Genomic DNA, 23,121 nt, shown 5'->3' on the forward strand with positions numbered 1-23,121 from the left:
CTGTGTGGTTTTATATTAATTCACATTCCTGTTTGCAAATACACTCACTGGCCACTTCACTGGTTACACTTTTTCAACTGCTCCTTAATGCAAATACCTTATCAGCCAATCACATGGCAGCGATTCAAAACATTTAGAAATGCAGACAAGTCAACCTGCTGAATTTTTCCCTGCATAAACATCTATAAGGTTTACAGAGAATGATAAAAGGAAGAAAAAGAAAATATGCAGTGAGCAGCAGTTTTGTGGGTGAAAATTCTTTGTTGACACCAGAGGTCCAAAGACACTGTTTCAGGCTGATAGGAGGCCAACAGTAATTCAAATAACCACTTGTTACAGCCAGTGTATACAGAAGGGCACATAATACATATAATCGAAACTGCAGCAGATGGGCTACAACAGCAGAAGACCACACTAGGTGCTGGATTAGTCCACAATTCACCTGCACTAATCAAAATCTGATAACAGAAGACTAGAAAAACGTTGCCTGGTCTGACAGGTGTCAAATTCTGTTGCAACATTCAAATGGGAGGGTTAGAATTTGGTGTAATCAACAGGAAAGCATGAATCCATCCTGCTTTATATCAACGAGTCAGGCTGCTATTGGTGTTATGGTGTGTGGGGGAAATTTTAGTACCTTCGTGCCAACTGAGCATCATTTAAACACCACAGCCTACTTGAGTATTATCCATCTTCTGATGGATGCTTCCAGCAGGATACTGCACCATGTCACAAAGCTCAAATCATCTCAAAGTGGTTTCTTGAACATAACAATTAGTTGACTATACACAAATGGTATCCACAGTCAGATCTCGATCCAAAAGAGCACTTTAGGGATTTGATGGAACAGGAGATTTGCATCATGGATGTGAAGCTTTGCAGCAACTGTGTAATGCTATCATTTCAATATAGAGCAAAATCTCTGAGGAATGTTTCTAGCGCATTGTTGAATCAATGCCATGAAGAATTAAGGCCATTCTGAAGGCAAAAGAAGGTCCAACACGAGCAAGCTGCAACTAATGAAGGGGTGAGTGTATATTAACAGGGGTGATCATGAACATAAATGTATATTGTTTATAAATATGTTTGATCTGTAAACAATGGGAGGAGAGGATGAAGACAAAGTTAATCATTGTTTCATTTTACTCACTGTGTTTCTTGCCAATATTCTCTTTCAAAAGCTATTCAAAGTCTGAAATTTTACAATAGTTTGGATTTCTTTGGTATTATTTGGATTAAATTGGATTATTTGGATTAGAGTGATTCAGACACAGACAGCGAACAAAAAGAAATCTCCATAAAAATGACATCACCATTGTCAAGCAGTTACAGCAGCCAAAAAAAGTCGTGTAAGAGTTGAACAGTCTTTAAACATAGCAAATTATCCATGAGAATGAAAGCTTCTAATACCCCAAAGCGGTTAGGCGGATTTTAATCTAAGGTGCCAATGCTCAAAGACATGCACGTACTTTTGCACCTTTGCATGTTTCAATGCATGTGTGCAAGGTTAGAAGCTGGGGAGAAAGTTGTGGAGTGAATCAAATCGAAATCATCAGCCCTGCAGCAGCTTTAATCAGCCAAATATCTCTGAGCAAAGTCTGCTGAACTGAATAATTCATTTTTCAAGCATTTTTAAGACATTTGATTGACGCACTCCCAATGTCAGCAAACTCCTAAGTACAAAAAAAATCTGTGATAGCAGGCTGTGACTTTAGGCTTATTATTAAGTCACCTTGATTGACTGTCAGACAGCTTCACTGAAGTATAAGAGGAATACAATGAGGTAGTATTTATAAAACAGACTTTCCTTAATCTTACCACAGAGAACATAAAATATTAGGTGTCACTTTTTTGCAAGCACACACTCCCACCTCTCCCACCATTATCTCGTATCATATCACCCTATTTTGACGATAACATCCACATCTGCAATGCATTCCTGTGAGGCCAGGAGGTGACGAGAGCATCCTACGCCAGAATGACTCGGCAGGATTTCTTTTTCCCCCCACACTCCTTCCCACAGACTGACTCACTGCTCTCTGGCTGAGGCCCAGTGTGTCTCAGCTCATCCTCTCTTCCTTTCTCTCATCTCCCTGTTGCCTAATGTGTATGGATACTGATGCTCGAGGGGCTTTCTGCAACACTGCTCTCAATCATCAACTCAAATTCTGATCAGGGCTCAATTAGGGAGGAATGAAAGATCTGTTTAGAGCACTTGAACGGGCCTAAAGATGATAGGAAGTGGGCTGTGGTGGCTCAACAGTGATATTTCTATCATGGAAGAGCCCACACTCTGACCCCAGGTATCAAGCAACTTGGCATACACGGAGAAACAAAATTTCCCAGCATGCCTACTAACCAAACTACATTTTTTGGCCATTAATCACCAAATATAGTTCGCTTTCTTTAGCTTCTCCACATTTTACAGCCTTATCAATAGTAAAAGTGAAGTTACCGTTTTAAAGATAGCAGTCATAAAGACTGATCTGCTGGCGAGAAAGCAGTCGAAAGCGAGTACCGTCCAAAACCAAAACATCCATTAAAGGAATAGTGCAACATTTTGGGCGACACGTTTGCAGTAATTGCTTTCTTACTGAGAGATACTGCAGCTGGCTAAATCAATAGCACCCTCATGTCTGTGCATTAAATACAGAGCCTGAGCCAAGAGGCATTTAGCTTAGCAGGAAGAAACAGCAAGCCCAGCTCTCTCCAAAGTTAAATAATCTGTCTACTGGCACCTCTATCCCTCTCATTAATTAACGCGCTTTATCGTGTTTCGATAATCACGGAAAGAAAGAAACAATTTGTGGCTTTGTGGTAAACGCTGGAACTTTCCAGACGTGTCACAGATTTGTCATCACCAAGAGATTAAGCAATAACCACTGACTGCAGTGAAGCGCAGAGCCAAAGGAATTTTGTTCATTACGCCAAGTTAAGTCCATCTACAACCACAAGCTGTCATAATATTTGTTTTGAATGTTGTCTTAACTTTACTATGACTTAACATTATTATTATAATTTTTATTACTATAGTGGAGTATTTTTCACCCTGTTAAGAAGCTGCTGTCACAGTTCTGGATGGGTGAGTCAGTGCTTTTCTTGATGGAGTTCACAGCTGCTCTGTCCTCTGGCAAGTTCAATTCAAGCTTTGAACAAAGTGTCAGAGAGGGCAAGAAGGAAAAAAAGATGGGATTGGATTGCAGTGGGTGACCGACATCTTGGCCTTACAAATAATTGAAAGTTTTCTGGCTTTACTAGAACACTCACTCTTAACTTCAGATGACACTTCAAGGTGTGATATCTATTGGGAAACATGACCTCATGGTATTTCTTTCTTTTGACAGCTACAGAAAGTATGATCGGGGTGCACACTTAAAAAAACGCACACACACAAACATAAACAAAGCAAGGATTACAGATATCTGTAGCTTCTTTTTAACGGTGTGACAGAAAAGCTGAGTGTGCATGAGGTCCTACAAAATCTAAGTAATTCCAAAGATCAGTTGTTTTAATAAAAATACCTATGGGAGGTATCAGCATATAATAGTAAGCTGATTTCTAATACTGTTAAAGTTTAAACCCATTAGCTTCTACACACCTATCATTGTATGTTTAGTCCAAAGAAGTCATCCAAAAAGCCTTATCAACTTCACCTTATCTGGTATTTTATATGTAAGACCAAATCAACTGATGCACATTTCTATCCGATTGTTCAGTCAGACGTCACTAGCCGTGTCTGGGTCTAAACTTCGCTGCAGGTCCATATATCAAACTATCACTATGGCATCACTGAGAGTTGAAAAACTGTCTAAAGTCTTTCATCTTTAATAAAATGATCAGCGTTCTGCTCTACCAGGTGTAACAATTGAGTTTAACATCCAGGCATCCATGAAAACGGAATTTATGACATTTAACAGAGTTAGAAGTTAGCAGGGAGTTAGCTCGCTAGCTTCTATCTAAATACAATATAGCATGTCCTGACTGCGGGGTTTTGGAAACAAATTAAAACGTACAGCTCTGTTATCACTTCCAGCATAAATGAAGACGGAAAACTAAACAGCAGTGACGTTTGTAAGGTTACTGAAGTTGGACTAGCTGGTATATAATTATGTGCTACGTGACCGCTAGCGACACAGCTATGTTAGCATAATATAAACAAGCTAACTTTTTTTCCACTCGATAAAAGTTAACGTGAGTGTTGTCGGTGGTCAGGAACAAATGTAATTGCATGGCAGGATGCTGTAAAAGGACCAAACTTCAGCCAGGAGAACAACTGAGATAATCCATCCACAATACGAGGTTAGTCATTCATATACTGCTGCATGGGCTGGGCTGTAGTTACATCCTAAGGTTTTAAAAACTGAGCTGAACTGAATAAATGATTAGTGGTAATAAAAGCTGAGGGAGGTCAACAGGGATCACTGACTGTTTTAGGAGTTTTTTGAGATCAAATAGAAGAAAATACATAACATTAAACATGTTAACAACACAAAAGCCATATTAAACGCAGACTACTTTAGACCCGGAAGTAGGATTCGTCGCGTCATCACTGAACAACCGGATAGGCCTGTAATGTACACAGCTACACTAAGGTTTCTATAGTATTACCACTTGTCTATAGAGAAGCACCAATTTTTATCTACAGTATAAGTTGGATGAGTATAGCCCAGCTAAAGACAGCTGACTCAATTTGTTTCAGTTTTATTTATATAGTGCCAAATCACAATAACAGTGAAGTAACGTCAAGACCCCACAATAGTATGAGAAAACCCCGACATTCAGATAACCCCCAATGAGCAAGGTGACAGTGGGAAGCGAAAATTTACTTTTAACAGGAAGAAACCTCCAGCAGAACCAGGGTCAATCCCTCACTGCAAAATAGTTGGGGGTGAGGATACTGTCTGCTGTGTCAGATGACACAGTGGACTTTAACACCTACAACCAACCATTTTCTTCTGTTCATTTAATTCAGAATCAAGGTGCAGTTGAAGCCTATCCTAGCGGTTGACAGGCGATGTACATCCTGAGCAGGTCAGCAGTCTGCCGCAGGGTTTTACCATCATTAACACCTCAGCTAAGTTGTATGTCTTTAGAAAGTAAAAAAAATCTATTCATACCTGAGAAAAAATGCAAACTCATATTGTGGATACACAGGGCAAATAAAAAGTTAATTCAAACCTCAAGCAAGATTGTGCCTGTGAAGGGCAGAAGAGATAGTCAGTCTGATTTTCCCAATGAGTCTGACTGGAAAGACTTCTTCATGAAGCTCAGTTATCTGAATTTTCTCCAACTTGTTACATGTTGTGTATTGATTTCAACTGAATGGGGCTGAGAACATGAATGAATTAAATGGATGCTCCATTCTCCTGCTCCTACCTTATAACCTTCTTTGGTAATCTCTAGCTTTCTTTTCTTATTCTATTTCCATCTCAAATTCGTTAACTGTTCTAAGCTTCTTCCTAAGATTTTTTCAGTTGCTTCCATTGCATTAGTTTAACGGTCTTCTCTTATTTTCCCATTTCAAACGTGTCAAGTGACTTTGCAGCTTCTTTTTCCCGTCTTGACGTCTCTTAGCAGTAACTCTGCTCTTCTTTGATGCTGTGTCTTGAGGTCATTCGGCTGGGCGGCAATGTTTACTAAATGTCAGAGGCAGTCAAGCGCCTCCACAAGAACACAATCCGCCCTAAAAGCTGCTGCTGGCCACCTGTCCATCACATCATCGCCATCTCAGATCATTTGTTCTGAGGTTTAACCCTTTCACCGCTTTCCACAGTGACAGATCGTGGGCCAGTGATATGATTGGCTCTGATGGGTGTACACTAACTTCCTGGAGGTGAGGTGATTCTGTACTTGTGTCTCAGAACTTAAACTGCATAAAAAAAAAAATGCAGTATTCAGACAGTATGACTTAGAATTTTGCCAGTATGTGCACCATTCCCTCTGTCCTTTAGATGCAACCCTGAGAAGATGTCTATCCTGGCACCTTAATTATCATAACACAATACAATTATAGGCAAAAAACAGTGTTGATTCTTCAGAAATTTACATCACAATCTAATGTTAGGAAGTGGTATACTAGCGAGCAATAATATGGTCCACATATCCATATGTGGATTTGGGACCTGAAGAAGACTGAGTTTTGGACCCAGATTACTCGTTGAGGCTCCTGACTACGGTAGCTGTAATGCTCAGACAATCCATTAAGCGGTGCAGCTTCGTCGCTTACCAAAGTCGTACTAAAGCATTTTTGATTTTTGAGCACCGTGTAGCACATAAAATCAGTTCGAGGTCAGTAAGCACAACCAGAATTCAAACATAAGGCGCCCTGGATTATAAGGGGAACTGTGGATTTTTGAGAAAATTTGTATTTTAAGTGCGCCTTATAGTGTGGAAAATACGGTAATAACTTAAAGTCGATTGAAACATGCAAAGTGGCCGAACAAATATGTATAGACTGCTTTTCTTCTTCAGGGTAACAATAGGGTAGATTTGTCCAGTGGAGAAAAGGTTTACATCACCATACCTGATCAACTACTTGAAAAAAAAAAATCACTCACATTACTTCTGTTTTTATTCATGACATGTTTGTGTCTCTGCGTGGTGTAAACTGGTATAAACCTTCAGGTGTTTGGGTAGGTTTCACACCTGTGCCCCAGTGATGGGAAAAACCTCAAAGGCAAAGCAAGTGACCCAAATACCAAGTGTTTAGTTGGAGACCAGCAGAGAGAGAAATCGAGAGTATCAGACTCTCTGTCACTTCCAGTGCTCTGTGCACAGTTTTGCAAGCGCACAGACAAATGTGCCAAATGAAATACCATCTGTTTGCACACTGTATGACTGCAAAAACTAACAGCTGAAACAGGCGGCAAACTGACACTAACCCTACTCAGAAAATCACGGTTCATGTTGCACCAGACCAGGTGTGGGGTCTAACTGAGCATGCAGAGAAACAACTGAGAGAAAAACTGGAAAGCAAGTGGACTCAATTAAGTATGCGGTGTTTCTGACCAGCTGCAGCTTTTATGCGCGACCCACTTACCTCTCTCTGTTGAACTTGAGGGAGTGGAGGATGGCTGGTCTCTTCTGTCTCAGGTTCCATAGGTGGACGCTGTCATCTGCCAAAGCGCTCACCAGCGCCCCCTGTCATAACAGAGGCATTGAGTTTCCTTTTTTGAAGGTGACAAAGGAAAAGCATTCACACAAACATGGTAGTGTCATTAACTACATACTACTGAAGCTTCCATGAACACGTCTGCACATTTTGTCTGCGAGCATGACATGTATTAGTCAGACTGCATTCCCTAGAAACTCAGGGAACTGAGTTTAAATCAGGCAGCTTTCTCCCAGGTAACGATGATGATTCATAAGATGTATATAAGTGTATGTCTGTGTGTGTGTGTGGGAGGCACAAAAAAATCATCTCGATCTCCCTAAGGGTTCGTTTGAGCTGCTGAGTCACAGCCACACAGATGCTAACACACACAAGCACACATACCGGAAACACTAAGTATGAAATACTGCACTGGTCGTAAGTGATAAAAGTCTGAAAAGATAGTCAAAAATGTTTGTGTCTGGCCTGTACAGTACTGTGCAAAAGTCTTGAGCTGCTCCTTCATTTCTTTATATTTTGCTTCCAAGGAGCCAGCCTTTCAGTCCAGGCTGGCTGACAACTCTGAAAAAAAAAAAACCTCATAATTTCTAATTTCTTTAGCTTATTCTTTAAAAAAATAGCTAGGATAGCACAGTTAGTCAGGCATAAATAGTATTTTTTAATCAAAGAACCGTTGACATATCTCAGCATGCTGTGCAATGATTTGAGAAAACTGAACAACAACAAGAAAAGTGCCGTAAAATTTTGAACCATCGTGCAAAATATGATCTCAAACACACTGTCAATGCAGTAAAAATGTACCTTTATAGAAAAGACATCAGAGACCAGACATCAACATTGTTGAAGCACTGTACAATGATTTTAACCGAGCTACTTTTGCACAGTATTGTAGCTTAAAATTATATAAGAGGTTTTCTGGTGCAGAATAATGTTTGGGTAAGTTGTGCTGTGACTGTGTTATTACAAGGAACAAGCCAAAAAACAGTTAAACTGCCACAAGATGTAAAACAACTTCATGTTATATTGTTTTTTAAATCAATTCGGCACAATAAACTTTCAACGCATCAGTATAGTTCAAACACAAGCAGCCATATTGTTCTAAACTGGAAAAAGCTCAATATTACCTGATAAGATCAATGACGAAACAAAGAAGGTTGGAGAAAATCGTGACATGGCTGTTGATTGCTAAATTTCAAGACTAAACAGCAGTTGTTTGAAATAGCAAAATCAGCCTAGTAGCTGCAATCAGTCATCAAGCGTGTATTAGAAGTAACCACAAGTAAAAATGGGAGTCATTTCTCTGTTTTTGTAACCTACCTCATTGATGAGAAACTGTAGCTGGATGACAGCCGCTCCACTCTCATGCTGACAGTAACACTCCACACCAGGACGCCCGAACCTGAAAGGCTCTCAGTCAAGGAACGTACAGTTCCAGCAAAGAGATCATCAAAGCAATAGCGCATGTTTCTGTTTGTGCAGAGAAAGCTGGTGTGTTCTGTGTCTGCATGAGAGAAGAAAAAAAAAATGGCAAAAAAGAACAAGTGCCTCAGCATTTGAAAGCTCGAGGGTCATGACACCTGATTTAAATGTCATGACATGTGTTCCTGGGTAATTGTTAGGAAGGAAAACGAAACATCCACAGTGACGTAAATTTTATGGTCTGGTAACAGAGATTCAGCCCATTCCTCCCCTCCAACAAAACTCTTTACAGTGCAAGACTTCCTCCTTACACACATTTCATTTAAAATATTAGCTCATTATGTACCCTACAGATAAAAATCACAGGGATCAGTTTCACCAAGGAGCATTTAATTTTAACCGTACGCTCTCAGTATGTATGCACTGCAAATGTAACTCAGGAAACAGTAAGCCACTTACAGTAGATGACTGCAGTTCTGTAGAAATAGCAATAAATATACAGAATCAACACAAAACAGAGCTACAGTAAGGAACAGACACAGACAGATTGACAGCGAGAAAATGGAAATGTGGGGTCATGAATTCAAGTATAGAGAATATGAATCAGCAGAGAGGAGGTGGATATTATGTGACCAGCTGAGCAAATAAGAGCAGGAAGAAGAAAAAAAAAGAAGAAGAAGAGAAATGGCACATTTGGATATACTGTACACTGACAATTCTAACAACAGATGCAGAGAGAGAAAATAGACACAACGATGGAAGTTTTTTCCTTTCTTTAAAATAAATAAATAAATAAAGGGGGAAAAGGAAGGAAAGAGCACAAGTCTAGCAAAGAATAGCAAGTTTCCTTTCTCGAGGAGAGTGAGTGGGTGAGCTTACTGATTATTTTTATTCTTCCCACGAGTATCAGCACTAAGGCAGGGGGTGTCAATTTTCATATGGGGGCACATGAAGACACCGCACTCTGGGGATGACACTATCGCTCATCATTAATATGCGAGGGGAGGGGGTTGTGTGTTTTGGCATGTGGCCAGCTACAGTAAATTTCCTGAAGAGCTCGATATTTCTCTTGAATCTACATAGACACAAGAAGCAGGATGATTCAAAGGCAGAGAGAGAAATGTTGGTTCAACAGTGGTAGCGGCAGCAACAACAAACAAGAAGAAGCTTATCTCACCTGAATGCAAACACCAATAATCAAGTCCCACTCAACACAGTGCGCCATGTGCCATAAGCCCTAAACATAGGTATATCTTATCAAAGTATTTTACAGGTGATCATAACACCTACGAAGCCTTTAACGCAGCTAGCATTCACCCAGCTATGTTAGGCTTTTCGTTTCCTCCACATTTATTCTTCTTTTGGCCTCAATACACAGGAAGGTATATATAAATACACGCACTACAGTATATATTTATCTGAACTCTATTCGTATTTTTGGTCATTTAGTCCTTTGTATTTAGTCATCTGTAGCTATGTTGACAACAAGGTGTTGTCTGATAGCATGGACAAGGCTATGCCTAAACCAGCTCGAGCCAGTATGTTTTATATTGATCTTATTATTATGTGTAAATCACAAGGTTCGCTCATAGCAAAGAATCCACAGAGAACTGTTGCATCATTAACCATGGAGCTCTCATTAGGCAGCAGCAGGTAGCCAGTTTTAGCTTTTAGCAACTCAATAACCGGATATTTTCATCAAGAGCTGGTTGAATCTGTATGGGACTGTGAAGAATTTCCACTCATTTGAATCCCTGTTTTACCCTGAACAGGATTATGTCTAAGGTAATGAAAGCCCTAGGACCCCTTGACAGTTTTTCTAAATATTCTAATTTAATTCAGCGTTTATTTTGGTTGCTCATGTTGAATGGTTTTGCACACTGTCCTACTATGGACCCAGTGACACCTCTTTTTCAGTAATGTTTTTGTTGTAAAGCACTTTGTGATATTTATCTTGGACGGTGCTACAGAAAGAAAAAATATTGGGGCAAAGTCTCAACAAATACCTGACAGGGAATTTACCTGGTAAAACAGGTTGTTATAGAACAGAGTTTTAATTGCTGAAAGGGGGTTTTGTTTGGTTTTTATTTCAAATCCAGTTGTAACCTCAATATCTGTACTGAATAATTTTACTTTTACATCTAGAATTTCTTTTATACCTGGTGTTGTTACTCAACATAATCTGTAATTTAAAAACTGCATTCTTCTTCTTGAGTTTGCCAAATTGGTTTCATATGAAAAAATGACATACCAGCAGCTAGCTCTCTGTTTCTTAAGGAGTAGCAAAGTGACTGAAGACTACACACACGTAAGCTAACCTATTTATTTAGAAATACAATGTGATACAATGTTTACAATGTGGTTTATCATTTGCAGTGTTGGGAGCAACACATTCCATTTAATCACATTACATTTCTCAGTGATGTAGCAGCATACCATGCCACAGTGATTACATTACATTTACAATTATGCTATCACTTGCGTTACAAAGGTTCAAACAAACAATCTTTTTCTTCTTTTTGTGCAATTGTGCTGCAATCGGCTGATTTTACAAAATAGTGGGGCAATCTACCGCTTTTCAGAAGTGGACACATGTGCACTGGGTTTATTTTTATTGCACAAAAAGACAAGACCACATGGCACAAACTGCCCCCAAGCCAGAAATAACTACATTGCACTGCTAGCACAACATTAGCTCTTTGTAAGCATCTGCACAAAAAGCCATAAGCTAGCCAAGAACCCAAAATGATGTTAAAGCTGGGTGCCAACCCCAGCCCAGGACCTAGAGCCTGAACTTCAACAGGTAGTAAAGGCAGTGATGAGCAGTCAGGCTTGTAGCACTGTAGCGTCCATTTTGACATTTACACGTTTTTACAGTAAAATGCTGTGAAATGGCACGTTGCATAAAACTTTTGTGGTTTTATGGAGAAATGTGGTGCATGTCTACCACTGTGATGGCATTTGTGTGTGGTTACAAAAATGTTCATGAGAAATTTTTAAAAACCACAGACAGGACATAAAGAAGAAGTTTAGTGACTGCAAAACTCCTCAGACAGTATTGAGTTTGGGGCTACAAATGAAGAAATAAAAAAGAGAATAATGAATATAACAGAGGGCCAGAGAGCTCATCAGCATGCACCAAACCTTTTACACCCAGTGGATGAGAGTCTCAGTGCTCTCTCCACTTGACCTAGTGTGCCTTCTTTCCTCTAGCATACCGCTACTAGCTAACCTGTCACAGGGTAATGTAAGCCAAATGTGCAAGTAAGGGGGGAGAGAATGATTATAAATATATGAATGTTGTGTTCATATTACATAAGTGTTTTTTTCATTACACATCACCCAACTTTTTTTGGAACTGAGGCAGTACTTTGCACGGCTAATGTAGCTAATGTCACCATTAGTTTTGATCGTGTGTACAGAGTTTAGTCCAACTTGTTTTAAAGGGAAAATAATTTAGAAATTGTGCCTCAACTTTGAGAATTTCGATACGAATACGATTGCGTTGTATGGCATAGCAACTGCAGTCTCTCTACTTCTAGGTCTGATTCTGATCTAGAACATTCAAAAATACAGTAAATAGTACAGTCTACAATAAACAGCACAGTTGAAATAAAAGGGGCTTATACTATGAAGTAGTGCAGGAATTTATATATCTACAACAGTGATAAAAACCAAGAAAAGTAAAAAGGAAGTTAGTTAAAAGTAGTAAAAGTAAGACTGAAGACTGACATTGTGGAAGACAGAAGTGCAAATTGCATTAATAAATATTAGATCAGAGCAGACTAGGCTTAGAAAAGGCTTGACAGGACAAGGGCAAAGACAGAATATTTCAGACAGAGAAAAAAAGATGTGCTGCTCAGTTTTTTTTATATTTAAGCATGTAAAACAATTCTAGCAGACCTCTAAAATAAAAAAAGAAAATGATATTATTGGCCTGTAAATGATAACAAGGATTTTTTGTTTCAACAAAACTCAAAGTAAACGGCAATACAATTGTTCTTAACCATCAGGTCACAAAGTGGAGCTAAATCAGCCTGCATGACATCACCTTATGAAATCACTCTGGGTTTTTTTCAGAGGGGGGGGTTTAAAGAACCATTTTTGGATAATTAGTGCGAAAGTGGCCCTTGTACACATTTTGTCTTTCATCTCTTTGCAGAAAGCTGCCGAGCAAACAAGCAGAAGGGCCGGCTTGCTGTTAGTTAAGATGGTTTGGACCCAGAGACAGTGCAGACCATCTAAGTCAAAGTGGCTTAATTGAAAACTCTGTCTGAATGTTGCCTGGCAACCAAATCTTCCTCTCTGTAAAAGAGAGGAAAGGATTTAAGGTTGTGCTTTTTAAACTGCTCTTATTGCTTTCTCTCTGAAGGAAGGCAGCCATCCCACATGTACGATATCATGAAGCGAACACACAAACACGCACACACACACACAGCCTGGGGATGTGATCAGGAAAACATCCTGCCGCAAAATATGTTGAAAACACTGGCTTTTTAAAAATTGTTTCAGTGAGTGTCGCTCACTTTTGGTCATACCCTCAACAAGAGGGTATGACCAAAAGAAACTGGTCATAGACTGAATTTCCTCATGTGTAGTTCAGTTTGAGTTTACCTCTGCTCTGTGTTTCTCAATTGGCATGCACCAATTCCCTCGGCATCCAATCAAGAGTAACCAAAACTGTCAAAAGTGCCCTGTTTCCTCTTTTTATGTGTTATATTGTTGTTGTGTCTCTTCAGGCAAATAGAGGAACTGCAGGACAAAAATCAACATTTTCTTTTTACCATTTGCTGACATTTCAAAGAACTAATGATTAATTAAGGAACAACAAGAGTCAATAAATCACTAAACAGGCCAACAAGCAATTCATTAAACAAAAGCAGCTATATAAAAATGTTTTGTACAGGTTATTATTGAATGCCCTTTCTGCTGATCTCAATATCTGATTAAATCTTTATCCAGTAAAAGAAAGCTTCTACTTGTGTTTTTGTAAACCTCTGGGCCGAGTAAATGTTTTCTTATGCTTTGTCAAAATGACTTTCCTATAAAAATACAAATTCCCTCTGGCAGTGTGTTTGTGCTGCAATTTCATGGCAGGGTGGGGAAAAAAACAACAACACAGCTTTCAATTCCTGTGAATTGTTTTCACATCACTGACTTTTAATGTGTTATAACAACACTGACCGAATATTTTAGCAGATGAAGAATGAGGAAGACAAATTAGAGACAAAGACAAAGTTTCTATAATGACCATGCTTTTCTGTATCGCTTGATGTACAACCACGATTCCAAAAAAGTGCAAACACTGTAAAAAGAAAATAAAAGCAATAGAACATAGAAAACGCATCAAGTGCTTGAGCTGATGTGAAGATGGCACAGGTTCACCAATTGGGGGAAAGAACTGCATCTACAAACTGTGAAACGATTTCTGAACAATGTTCCTCAACATAAAATTGCGAAGACTTTGAATATGACTGTGCCTTCCACAAATGCAGGTTAACATTTATCATCCAAAGAAGAAACCATATGTGAATATGATTTAGAAATAGTGGCATCTTCTGCTGGCTGAAGTTCATTAACATGGACTAGCCCAGGACTGTTGAGCAGCTAGAGTCCTGTATCAGACAGCGAGGGAGCAACATTACCGTCCCAAAAGTCCAGCAGCTGATCTCCACAATCCCTGCCCATTTATGGACTGTTGTTAAAAGAAAAGCTACACAGTGGTAAATACAGCCTGTGTTGCCGTCGTCAAGTTTAAAATGAGCTAATATTTTTCATTAAATAGTAAAATGTCACCGTTTAAACATTTAATTTGCTTTCTATGTTCTATTGTAAATAAACTTGGTTGTATGAGATTTACAAATGGTCGCATTCTGCGTTTATTTACATTTTGCACAATGTTCAAACTTTTTATAAACTGGGTTAGTACACAGAATAAAGCGAATGTATTTTACCTCTAATATTTTCTCAGAGGAAAGCATTTTAGTTACTCACAGTCCAGTACTGGTTGCATTACTGAAAACAGAATAAGAATATTACATAATCACAATGATATTCACCACTTTGCAAATAAAAAGTCCGGGACAAGTCAGTTGTATTTTTTTCATTAAACAAACATGCTTCAAGCTGTCTCAGCTCGATGCACATGGGACAGGCTCAGTAGGAGCCGTGTCGCAGTTGTCGACAAGAGCGGTCCTCATTCATTTTTACTCGAGCGAGCTCTATCTCAGTTTACGTCCCGCCCACTGCACCGACTCTAAAAGTGGACCTCAGGCAGCGATAGCAGCGAGACAAGTCAGGAAGACAGAGAGCAAAAGCAGAAAGTGGGTCAGCGTCCCGTCTTGTCAAGCCTAATGAAAGTTTGCTGAGCTATTCTCGAAGTCAAAGATGACTGACAATTCGCTTTTTTATTGCTCTTCTTATATTTATCTTTGTCAAAGCCACAGGCAATTTTTCTGACAAATAAAGGTGAGTCAGTGGGAATTTGGTAAAGGAAAAACGGTCATAAGGAGGACTGGCTGTGGGAAACAGACTATGGTATGGAGCTCAGCTTATCTTGATAAGTGGAACTGAACAGGGATGAGCCTGTGTGTCATACAAGACAGTAATCTTTGTTAGCCTTTCTGCTCACATCAAACATGAACTCACTGTGCATGGTATGTTTTTGAGAGGAATAGCAAGCCACATCAAGGGGGTGCAGCTTCTGACGAGAACAGAATAAAGAGGGTGGACAAAGAGAGAGCGAGAGACTATAACATGAATCGGAGTGATGCAAAATAATGAAAAGGCATGATAAAGAAATGAATTTGCAAAACGTGAAACATTAAGAAAAGTGACCATATCAGAGGAGTATACAGTGAAAGCGAAAGATGGGGGGGAAAAAAAGGTGATTAATGGAGGATACAGAGGAAAAGGAATGAGGGAGAGGCAGTGAAAGAAAGCACCAGAAAGAGCAAGCCTGGGAGCACTGAGTTGCTGTGACGTTGGGCCTGAAGTGACGTCAAAGCTAGCCACTCGTACATCACCCTGCCAAAGAAGAGGCGGGGCCACGGGGCACAGCACTGCTCTGCACTGGACCCAGTGACAGGGATGAGGTGATGGAAGTTGGGAGGCAGAAAATGCAAGGAACAGAGTGAAGGCGAAGCGAAAACAGTGGGGGGAAAAAAATGAAAGACAAACAGAAATAAAAGAATAAGAAGGATAGATGCAGGGGAAATAATACCATAGCAACAGCAAACCAAAGAAACAAACTGAAACAGACAAAAATGTTGCAGAGAAACCCGCCCCGCGGACAAAGGACTCGGCTGCCTCTCCTCACATCATCGGCTCTCATTTAAAGGCAAAATCCTACTGATCGTACATAACGTCGCAGCAGACCTTCACCTCAGTCTGCTAGGTCCCGTGTCACTTATCTCTTGCCCTTCCTCTGGCTGCCCACTGTTGTTAACATCCAATTTAAAAGCTGCTAAAGGAAGCTGTATCTCCTTTTTCTCCATCATGAACAAGCCCTACGCTGCTATTACCAGACACCTTTGTTAAGTCAACCCATATTGCTTCATGCTGATTTGGCACATCTACAGATATCCTCATGCATTTTTGATAAAGATTATGATTGCATTTAATGGGCACTAAATGCATTTCAATGTATGACTTAATCAATTAATTCTTTTGGTATATTCTAGAGTCCACAGTATATCTCTCAGGGTTAACACATTTTCATGTGCCTTTATAGCACTGTAACACATTCTGTGTGTTCACAAGGACCCTGCTTTATAGTGTTGACATGGTTTTATTAATTTAGGTTTAAAAAAAACAAACATGCAATGGGTAGAGAGAGCAGGGCTGGATTTTATTTATTTGTGAATAAGATACACGGCAATCAGGCACAGGACACACCAGTGACAGAGAAAGTGCAAAGATGCTCCAGAAATCACTCTTTTTCCCGACTTTCAGTGTCACGCATGCAAAACAGACAGTTTTGATAGTTAGATAGTTATACCGAAACACAAAAAGCACAAATGCAAAAATCGTATGCAAGCAGCATGCATGTAAAAAATAAATAAATATGCAGAGTTGAGAAAACTGGTGATTTATTTGTTTAACACGCTCCTTGTATAAATAATCCCCCCTGACACATTTGATTTATTATGTAGTCAAACAATTAAACTGTGTTGAGCCACAGTATTTTCCGCTGCCTCAGCTCCCACACACACACACGTGCATATATATAACACCCCCTATGTCTATAGATGACATTCCTGTCAATGGCTATTTGCTGAAGAGCACAGCAACATGGCAGTAATCGCCCTCCAGGTTAAAAAAAGAGGCCCGTTTTAGGAATTTAAAGATAGGTAGCTTATTAGGAGCAGTAAGCTGCAGAATGAGTGGTGCACTGGCAGGTCCATTGTGTTTAGAAAAATCATAATTTACCAAGAGTTGCAAAACAATGGGCAAAGAAGAATTACCAGCATTCCAGAAAAGATCACTCTTGACTTGTTCTTTTTTTTAGGACTTGTGTATTGTGTGTTGCACTGAATTAATCTGGCCACCATGCTACTATGCTCATGTGAGCCTTTGGTCTCCTTGAGTGACTTATGAATGCAATGCAATGATGCAGAGGCAAAAATGTTTGTGGCCAATTGTACCAGAATCTCTGTTCCGTTAAGAAATATTAGTCTGGGTCTGAGCCAGTAGGCGATGCAGCCACAGTTATGATTCACAGTAAAAATGCTGTAGGGATAATAGGGATTGTTGGGCTCTGGAGTATGGCCAGTATTAGGGTGTTAATAACCAAGAGTCTCATCTATACCAAGACAAGTCAGCGGTTAGCTACTGTGCATCCACTCAAGAGAAGCAAGAGAAAGAGAGTGAAGAAGAAGAGAAGGAATGAAATTAATCCACTGGCTGTAGAGATTGAAGGTGGGAAAGCGTAAGGGAGGGTGGGAGCGGAGAATCGGCAAGGCCAGAAAGGAAGCAGAGAGCGAAGGGGGTAAACTATGAGAGAATAAACGTTGAGTCAGCGGAACAGCTTGTGGCCGATTGCTGCTGCAAGAACATGCAAAGCAAAAGGGAGAAAACGAGAGATGTGAATGAAGGAGGAAGAGGTGAGATCGAAAGAGACAGGAGAGGAGAAGGGAAATAAAAGAGTGCGACAGAAGAAAGAGGTAAGTGGATGAACAGGAATAGAAATACAGGGATATTTAGTTGTATGACAAGATCAGCTTTTCCTATTCCCTGAGCATTTTGGAAAGAAAGGAAAGATTTTTTAGGTATGCTACTGCAACCGCCAAAAAATTCAAATTCAAATTTTTATTTGTCACGTACACAGTCATACACAGTACGATATGTAGTGAAATGCTTGGACAACTGCTCGTGACCTAAAGAGAACAAAAAAGGAAAAGGCTATGAATAAGATAGGAAATAAATATGAAAAATTAAAAAGGGTAAATTTAACTAGGAAGGAATAAAATATAAATTAAGGTTAAAAATGAAATAACTGTACAACACAAATTAGAATGAAGGGTAAATTTAACTGGGAAGAATAAGATAAAATATATAAATTAAAGTTGAAAATAAAATAACTGTACAACAAAATACACAATATAGAACTATATAAGAATGTATGAAGAAATCTAAATATAAATAAATATATACACAATAACAGCAGCTGTACAAGTATTAACTGGAAATGAAGAATATAGTGACCAGTGTTGTGCAAAACCAAAGTCCAGAAAGTCCAGTGTGTGTGTAAGAACCATATGTGTGGGTCAGTACTGTGTGGTGGTGTGATTGAGAGACCGTATCGCCTGCGGGAAGAAGCTCCTCCTCAGTCTCTCTGTGTTGGTCTTCAGGGAGCGGAATCGCTTTCCTGACCTCAACAGAGAGAACAGTCTGTTGTTGGGATGGCTGAGGTCCTTCACGATCTTCCTGGCCTTGGTCCAGCACCGCCTGCTGTAGATTGAGTGCAGGTCAGGGAGCTCGGAGCGGATGGTGCGCTCAGCTGACCGCACAACCCTCTGTAGAGCTCGTCTGTCCTGCATGGTGCTGTTCCCGAACCAGGTTAAGATGTTTCCCGCCAGGATGCTCTCTATGGTGCACGAGTAAAAGTTCCTGAGCACCTTGGAGGGCAGTTGGAAGTCTCTCAAGCGTCTGAGGTGGTAGAGACGCTGTCGGGCCTTTTTCACCACGGTGTTGATGTGACAGGACCATGACAGGTCCTGCGTGATGTGAACTCCGAGGTATTTGAAGTCTAAAAGTCTCATTTAGATGACTCTGACAGCCTGCAGCTTAATAACAGAAGTCATGAGTTCTGCTGTTGTGATTGCAATGCAAAGCCAGTTAAAGGATTACGCTCCAACAGGCAATGGAGCTCAACACAACAGGGAGTGTGTGTGGATATTGGCACTGATTCCTTCTGATTTGGAGCCCCTTAGTGCTAAATTGATTACATTTAACTAGATCTGGTTTTTAATTTGATTCATTTACATTTTTGGTGTTTTCAGTTATGCCACACAAAGTGGGATAACGCAGTTTTACCATGCATGAACTGTCAGAACCAGATGTTTCTGAATATTCGCTTTAAGGACAAATATGCCAGAAACTGAAGGGCTGAGGACTCGTCCACCTGCAATGTCTGTGCTGCCTATATAACGGTGGGGTTTAAAATGTAATAGTAATGCCAGCGAGTAACATCAGAATAGAAAGAGTCATATTTTCAGTGTATTTAATAGCAATCAGACAATCCCACATAGTAGATTATCCTAATTTTCCATATGATCGGATTTCACAGGAAATCCAATCGCATCATAAAGTAAATAACACCATTGTATAACCCTTCCAGTGCAACATGAACCGTGTGATTAGTTGTAACAACATCAAAATGCATTTTTAAGGTCACAGACGTTTGTAATCAGAAAACAGGATGGCGGACTGACATCCCGAAAGAACCATCAAAGTCGTCAAGCAAGCACCTTCACAGCTAATGTCATGTGACCACGTGGGGAGCTTGATCATTCGTGATTATAGCCCAAAGGATGGTCCCATCTTTCGGCCAGATTGCGCACTGCTAGCAACAAGCAGTGGACAAGAAAAATTAAGTTTAGTGTACAATTTAAATCAGATGGAGATCACCAAGAATTCACAGGCCTCCTATGAGATCCCTCCCTGAGCCTGGTTCTGCCGGAGGTTTCTTCCTGTTAAAAGGGAGTTTTTCCTTCCCACTGTCGCCAAATTGCTTGCTCATAGGGGTCATACGATTGTTGTTTTTTTCCTCTGTATCTATTATTGTACGATCTACTGTGCAATATAAAGCGCCTTGGGGCGACTGCTGTTGTGATTTGGCGCTATATAAATAAAACTGAATTGAATTGAATATGAGATGTATTATTTACTATATGACATTCTGGAACTTACGATAACCACACTGTAATGCCTCGATTTCCAAGAAAAGGACATTTTGCATATTCCACATCATTTAGCTCTAAATGAACCATTTACAAATATTCAGTGGGTACACAAGGCTAGTATTTCATGCAAATACATGTTCACTCAAAAAGGTGCTGAGACTGAAAAGATTTGTATCTTTAAAATAAAAATTGTAATAATTAAAAATGTATTATTTTTGTTTAGACCTAAAGAAATGCAGCCAGATTGCTGTGCAGAATAAAGAGGTTCCTGCAAAAAGAACCTTTTAGATTCTTGTTCAGTTCTGGTTCACGTTCTGTAAAATATTTAAGAGAGATCATTGGCTTTGGCAGAGGATTGTGCTCTTCAGATGCCCTTCTTATTTCATATGTGACAAGAGAAATATTTGATAAAAATTAAAAATGAATCACACAACCCCCTTATCTCCAAAGGGATACTTGCAATTCCTTTGCACACAGAGCTTATTTCTATTTCTTCTGCCACACATTCGGTATACCGTGGTCAATGAATTGCACAAAATGAGCATTATCAATATGAAAACTGTGTTCAATTCATAAGCTCATATCAGATAGGCCACCCAATTGGGTATTGAATTCAGGAAGGGCTGTGGAGAGGAAGAATAAAAAATCTCCTTAACATCTGGGCAATTTTACCCAGTAAACATAAGGTTTCACAATAAAACACGACTGTTATTGAATATAGTGAATGAAGAGAGTGAGGAGGCATCTAAAAGGCAGATCCAGTTGAAATGCTTAAAGTGTGTGAATAAGATACACGTGTAATAATTTTCTCTCTGTCACACAACTGAGAGATTGAAGACTGGGGAAAAAAGACAGCGGGGAAATAAAAGTGGCTTTTAAAGACAAAACCTCGAGTGGAGATTGAGAAAGGCACCGGGGAGAATTATTGAAGGAAAAAACATGGCTGGAACGTATAAAGATAGAAAGGAAGGAGAAAGAGAGGGAAAGGGAGAAGAGGAGGAAGACACAAACATCTGCAGGACTAACTCGGTGACTGGTTTTTTCCTGCTGTCTATGAATAATGGATGTGGCGAAAAGGAGCCAGTATATGCATTTAGATAGCCTCATGTATTATCCTTTCAGAGTAGTTGGGAAGAAAATGTTTTATTAGAATTTAAATCAATGCCAAATTAACCTTAAACACATTCACGTGGCAACATCGGGATACAAGTTTCAACAGCAATAAAATGCACCTGGAGACCTCGTTTATTCTGCTCTGAACGGGACTGCGTGGAGGGGAAAGTGTGCTGTTTTCTGCTGTATTAACTCGAATAAAAACTAGCCACTAATTTCAAGCCAGGTTTGGGTGTGGGTGGTTGTCACGAACAAATACAGATAAGCTAAGGAAGAAATATAACATATAATGCAAGCCCTTTTACAAAATCCAGTATTTCTGTCCACTGAAATTTTTAAAAAATGCTTACGTTTCTTACTTCCACCCAATGTTTTTTCTTAGCTGCTTTTCGAGCTATGGTATGTGAAGTTCCTTGGACGTTTCAAAACTAATGTGTTCAAAGATGGTGCTTAGTTTTCAACTAATCACAGATAGCTAGGAGACACTGGAGAGCTTAGTACTCGAGAGTTAAGGTGAGAGGCAAGACAGCTTGTCGCAGTGAGAGTCTCACATCCACAACTACAGTTAATTTAGATTTTTGTGTAACAACCACATTTTTGGACTGTGGGAAAAAATCACTGCAACTGCACCAAACACAGCACGCCCCTGCAATAACCTTACAGGGCAAATGATGCCTCTGATATCATCCTGCTTCAAATAAAGGTCTGTTACATGCTGCGGTTGAGGCATGCACTCCCCCCAGCACTGATATCAAGAAAATCTTTCAAAGGTAGGATCATGGGAGATTAGTAAAGATTGGCCACTAATGTGTTTCTGTGTGCCAACCGATGCAGAGCCAGATTGTGCTCTCAAGGTCATGGACCTGTGAGCTGCAAGTAAAGCCAAAATCGCTGTATTGCTAGACACGCAGCAGTATCTGATTGATAATATATACGCATGCACACCTCAGCAATTATATATGTAAAGAATTGATCATTAAAAAGAAAAATATGAAGAAGAAATGATGTTATCATCATCGGTTTGATGACTGAAATGACGAGAATGGAATCCATAGATTTACTCGGGCTGATGAATCGAGGTATTCGTACCACACTCCCTGTTGTGTCTGGTTTAGGACTAATTAGGCATCGTTGGTACACTGTATGGTTGTCAGTTTGCCCGTAGCACAGCGGAGAAGGGCATCTTGCCAAGTGTCACGCAGCATATAAAATATTAATCTGAGTGCTGTCCTTTGCTCTTTGATTAATGCGAGACAGAAGGCCAAGTATTCGCAGCACTTAACCGGAGTCTACCGGTGAACTTGCACGCATGCACGCATACACTGAGGCAGCAGGGTGCCACAGCCGGTAATGAAGGTGTCCTTCAACTTGAGGACAAAGGTTTAAGGTTTCCGATGTGAGCAGCCACCTGCCCTGCTGAAGTATCGTTGAGCAAAAAGCTGAATTCTTCACTTCTCTGCGGTACTATTCAGCAAAGACCTGGCTCCCTCCCCACAAAGACAAAGACATGCAAAGGAGGTGAAATGGTGATTGTAGTTTGGATCTAGGTGTGAACGTGAGTACGATTGTCTATGTCTGTGTTAGCCCTGGCAATCTGACCAAGCGTCCCCTGCTTCTCGCCCTGTTTCAGCTAGGACACCGCTTAAGGAGACTGCTGTTGTGATCTCAGAAAGGCAACCCACTCTCTCTCTCTCTGGGTGTCCATGCTGCCTCGGTAGTGCCGGGGATGTGCTGGTTTTGTTTCCGGGTCTTCCGGTGGTGCATTCTTTTTAACCATTTGTTATTTACTTCATTTCTGATTAGTCATTCAAGGCATTTTCTAAGGAAACAAAATGTATTTCCAAGGTTGGTCCACCACATTTGGTATAGCAACTAATATAATAGAGAGGTTCACTGGTATCATGATGATTTCTGGGCACCTTTATCAATGTCAATAAGATCAACTATATTTGTATAAAATTTAAAAAATCAATAAAGTTTCAATTTAAGTTTCAATTTAAGATTTAATTCACACTGCTAGCTGACCAAAACAGCCTAAATACCATCGTTCCCTCGAAGCTGGACAGGAAACTG

General features: G+C 39.9%; 1 protein-coding gene across 5 annotated transcripts in view; it reads right to left on the reverse strand.

The window, feature by feature from the left end:
* The window catches only part of stxbp5a (syntaxin binding protein 5a (tomosyn)), a 106,555-nt gene that overhangs the window by 61,264 nt on the left and 22,170 nt on the right, over window positions 1-23,121 (reverse strand). For all 5 annotated transcript variants that reach the window (XM_085246003.1, XM_085246004.1, XM_085246002.1 and 2 more), the window contains exons 4-5: window positions 8,429-8,510; window positions 7,040-7,140 (exon numbers count right to left, since the gene is read on the reverse strand). In XM_085246003.1, the coding sequence (XP_085102129.1) occupies window positions 7,040-7,140; window positions 8,429-8,510 (183 nt within the window). The remainder of the gene's footprint in view (window positions 1-7,039; window positions 7,141-8,428; window positions 8,511-23,121) is intronic.

The sequence above is a fragment of the Mchenga conophoros genome, linkage group LG15 (assembly GCF_057382185.1).
Source record: "Mchenga conophoros isolate Kocher_MC1m ecotype Shallow Benthic linkage group LG15, M_conophoros_male_GT1.1, whole genome shotgun sequence".
Taxonomy (NCBI): domain Eukaryota; kingdom Metazoa; phylum Chordata; class Actinopteri; order Cichliformes; family Cichlidae; genus Mchenga; species Mchenga conophoros.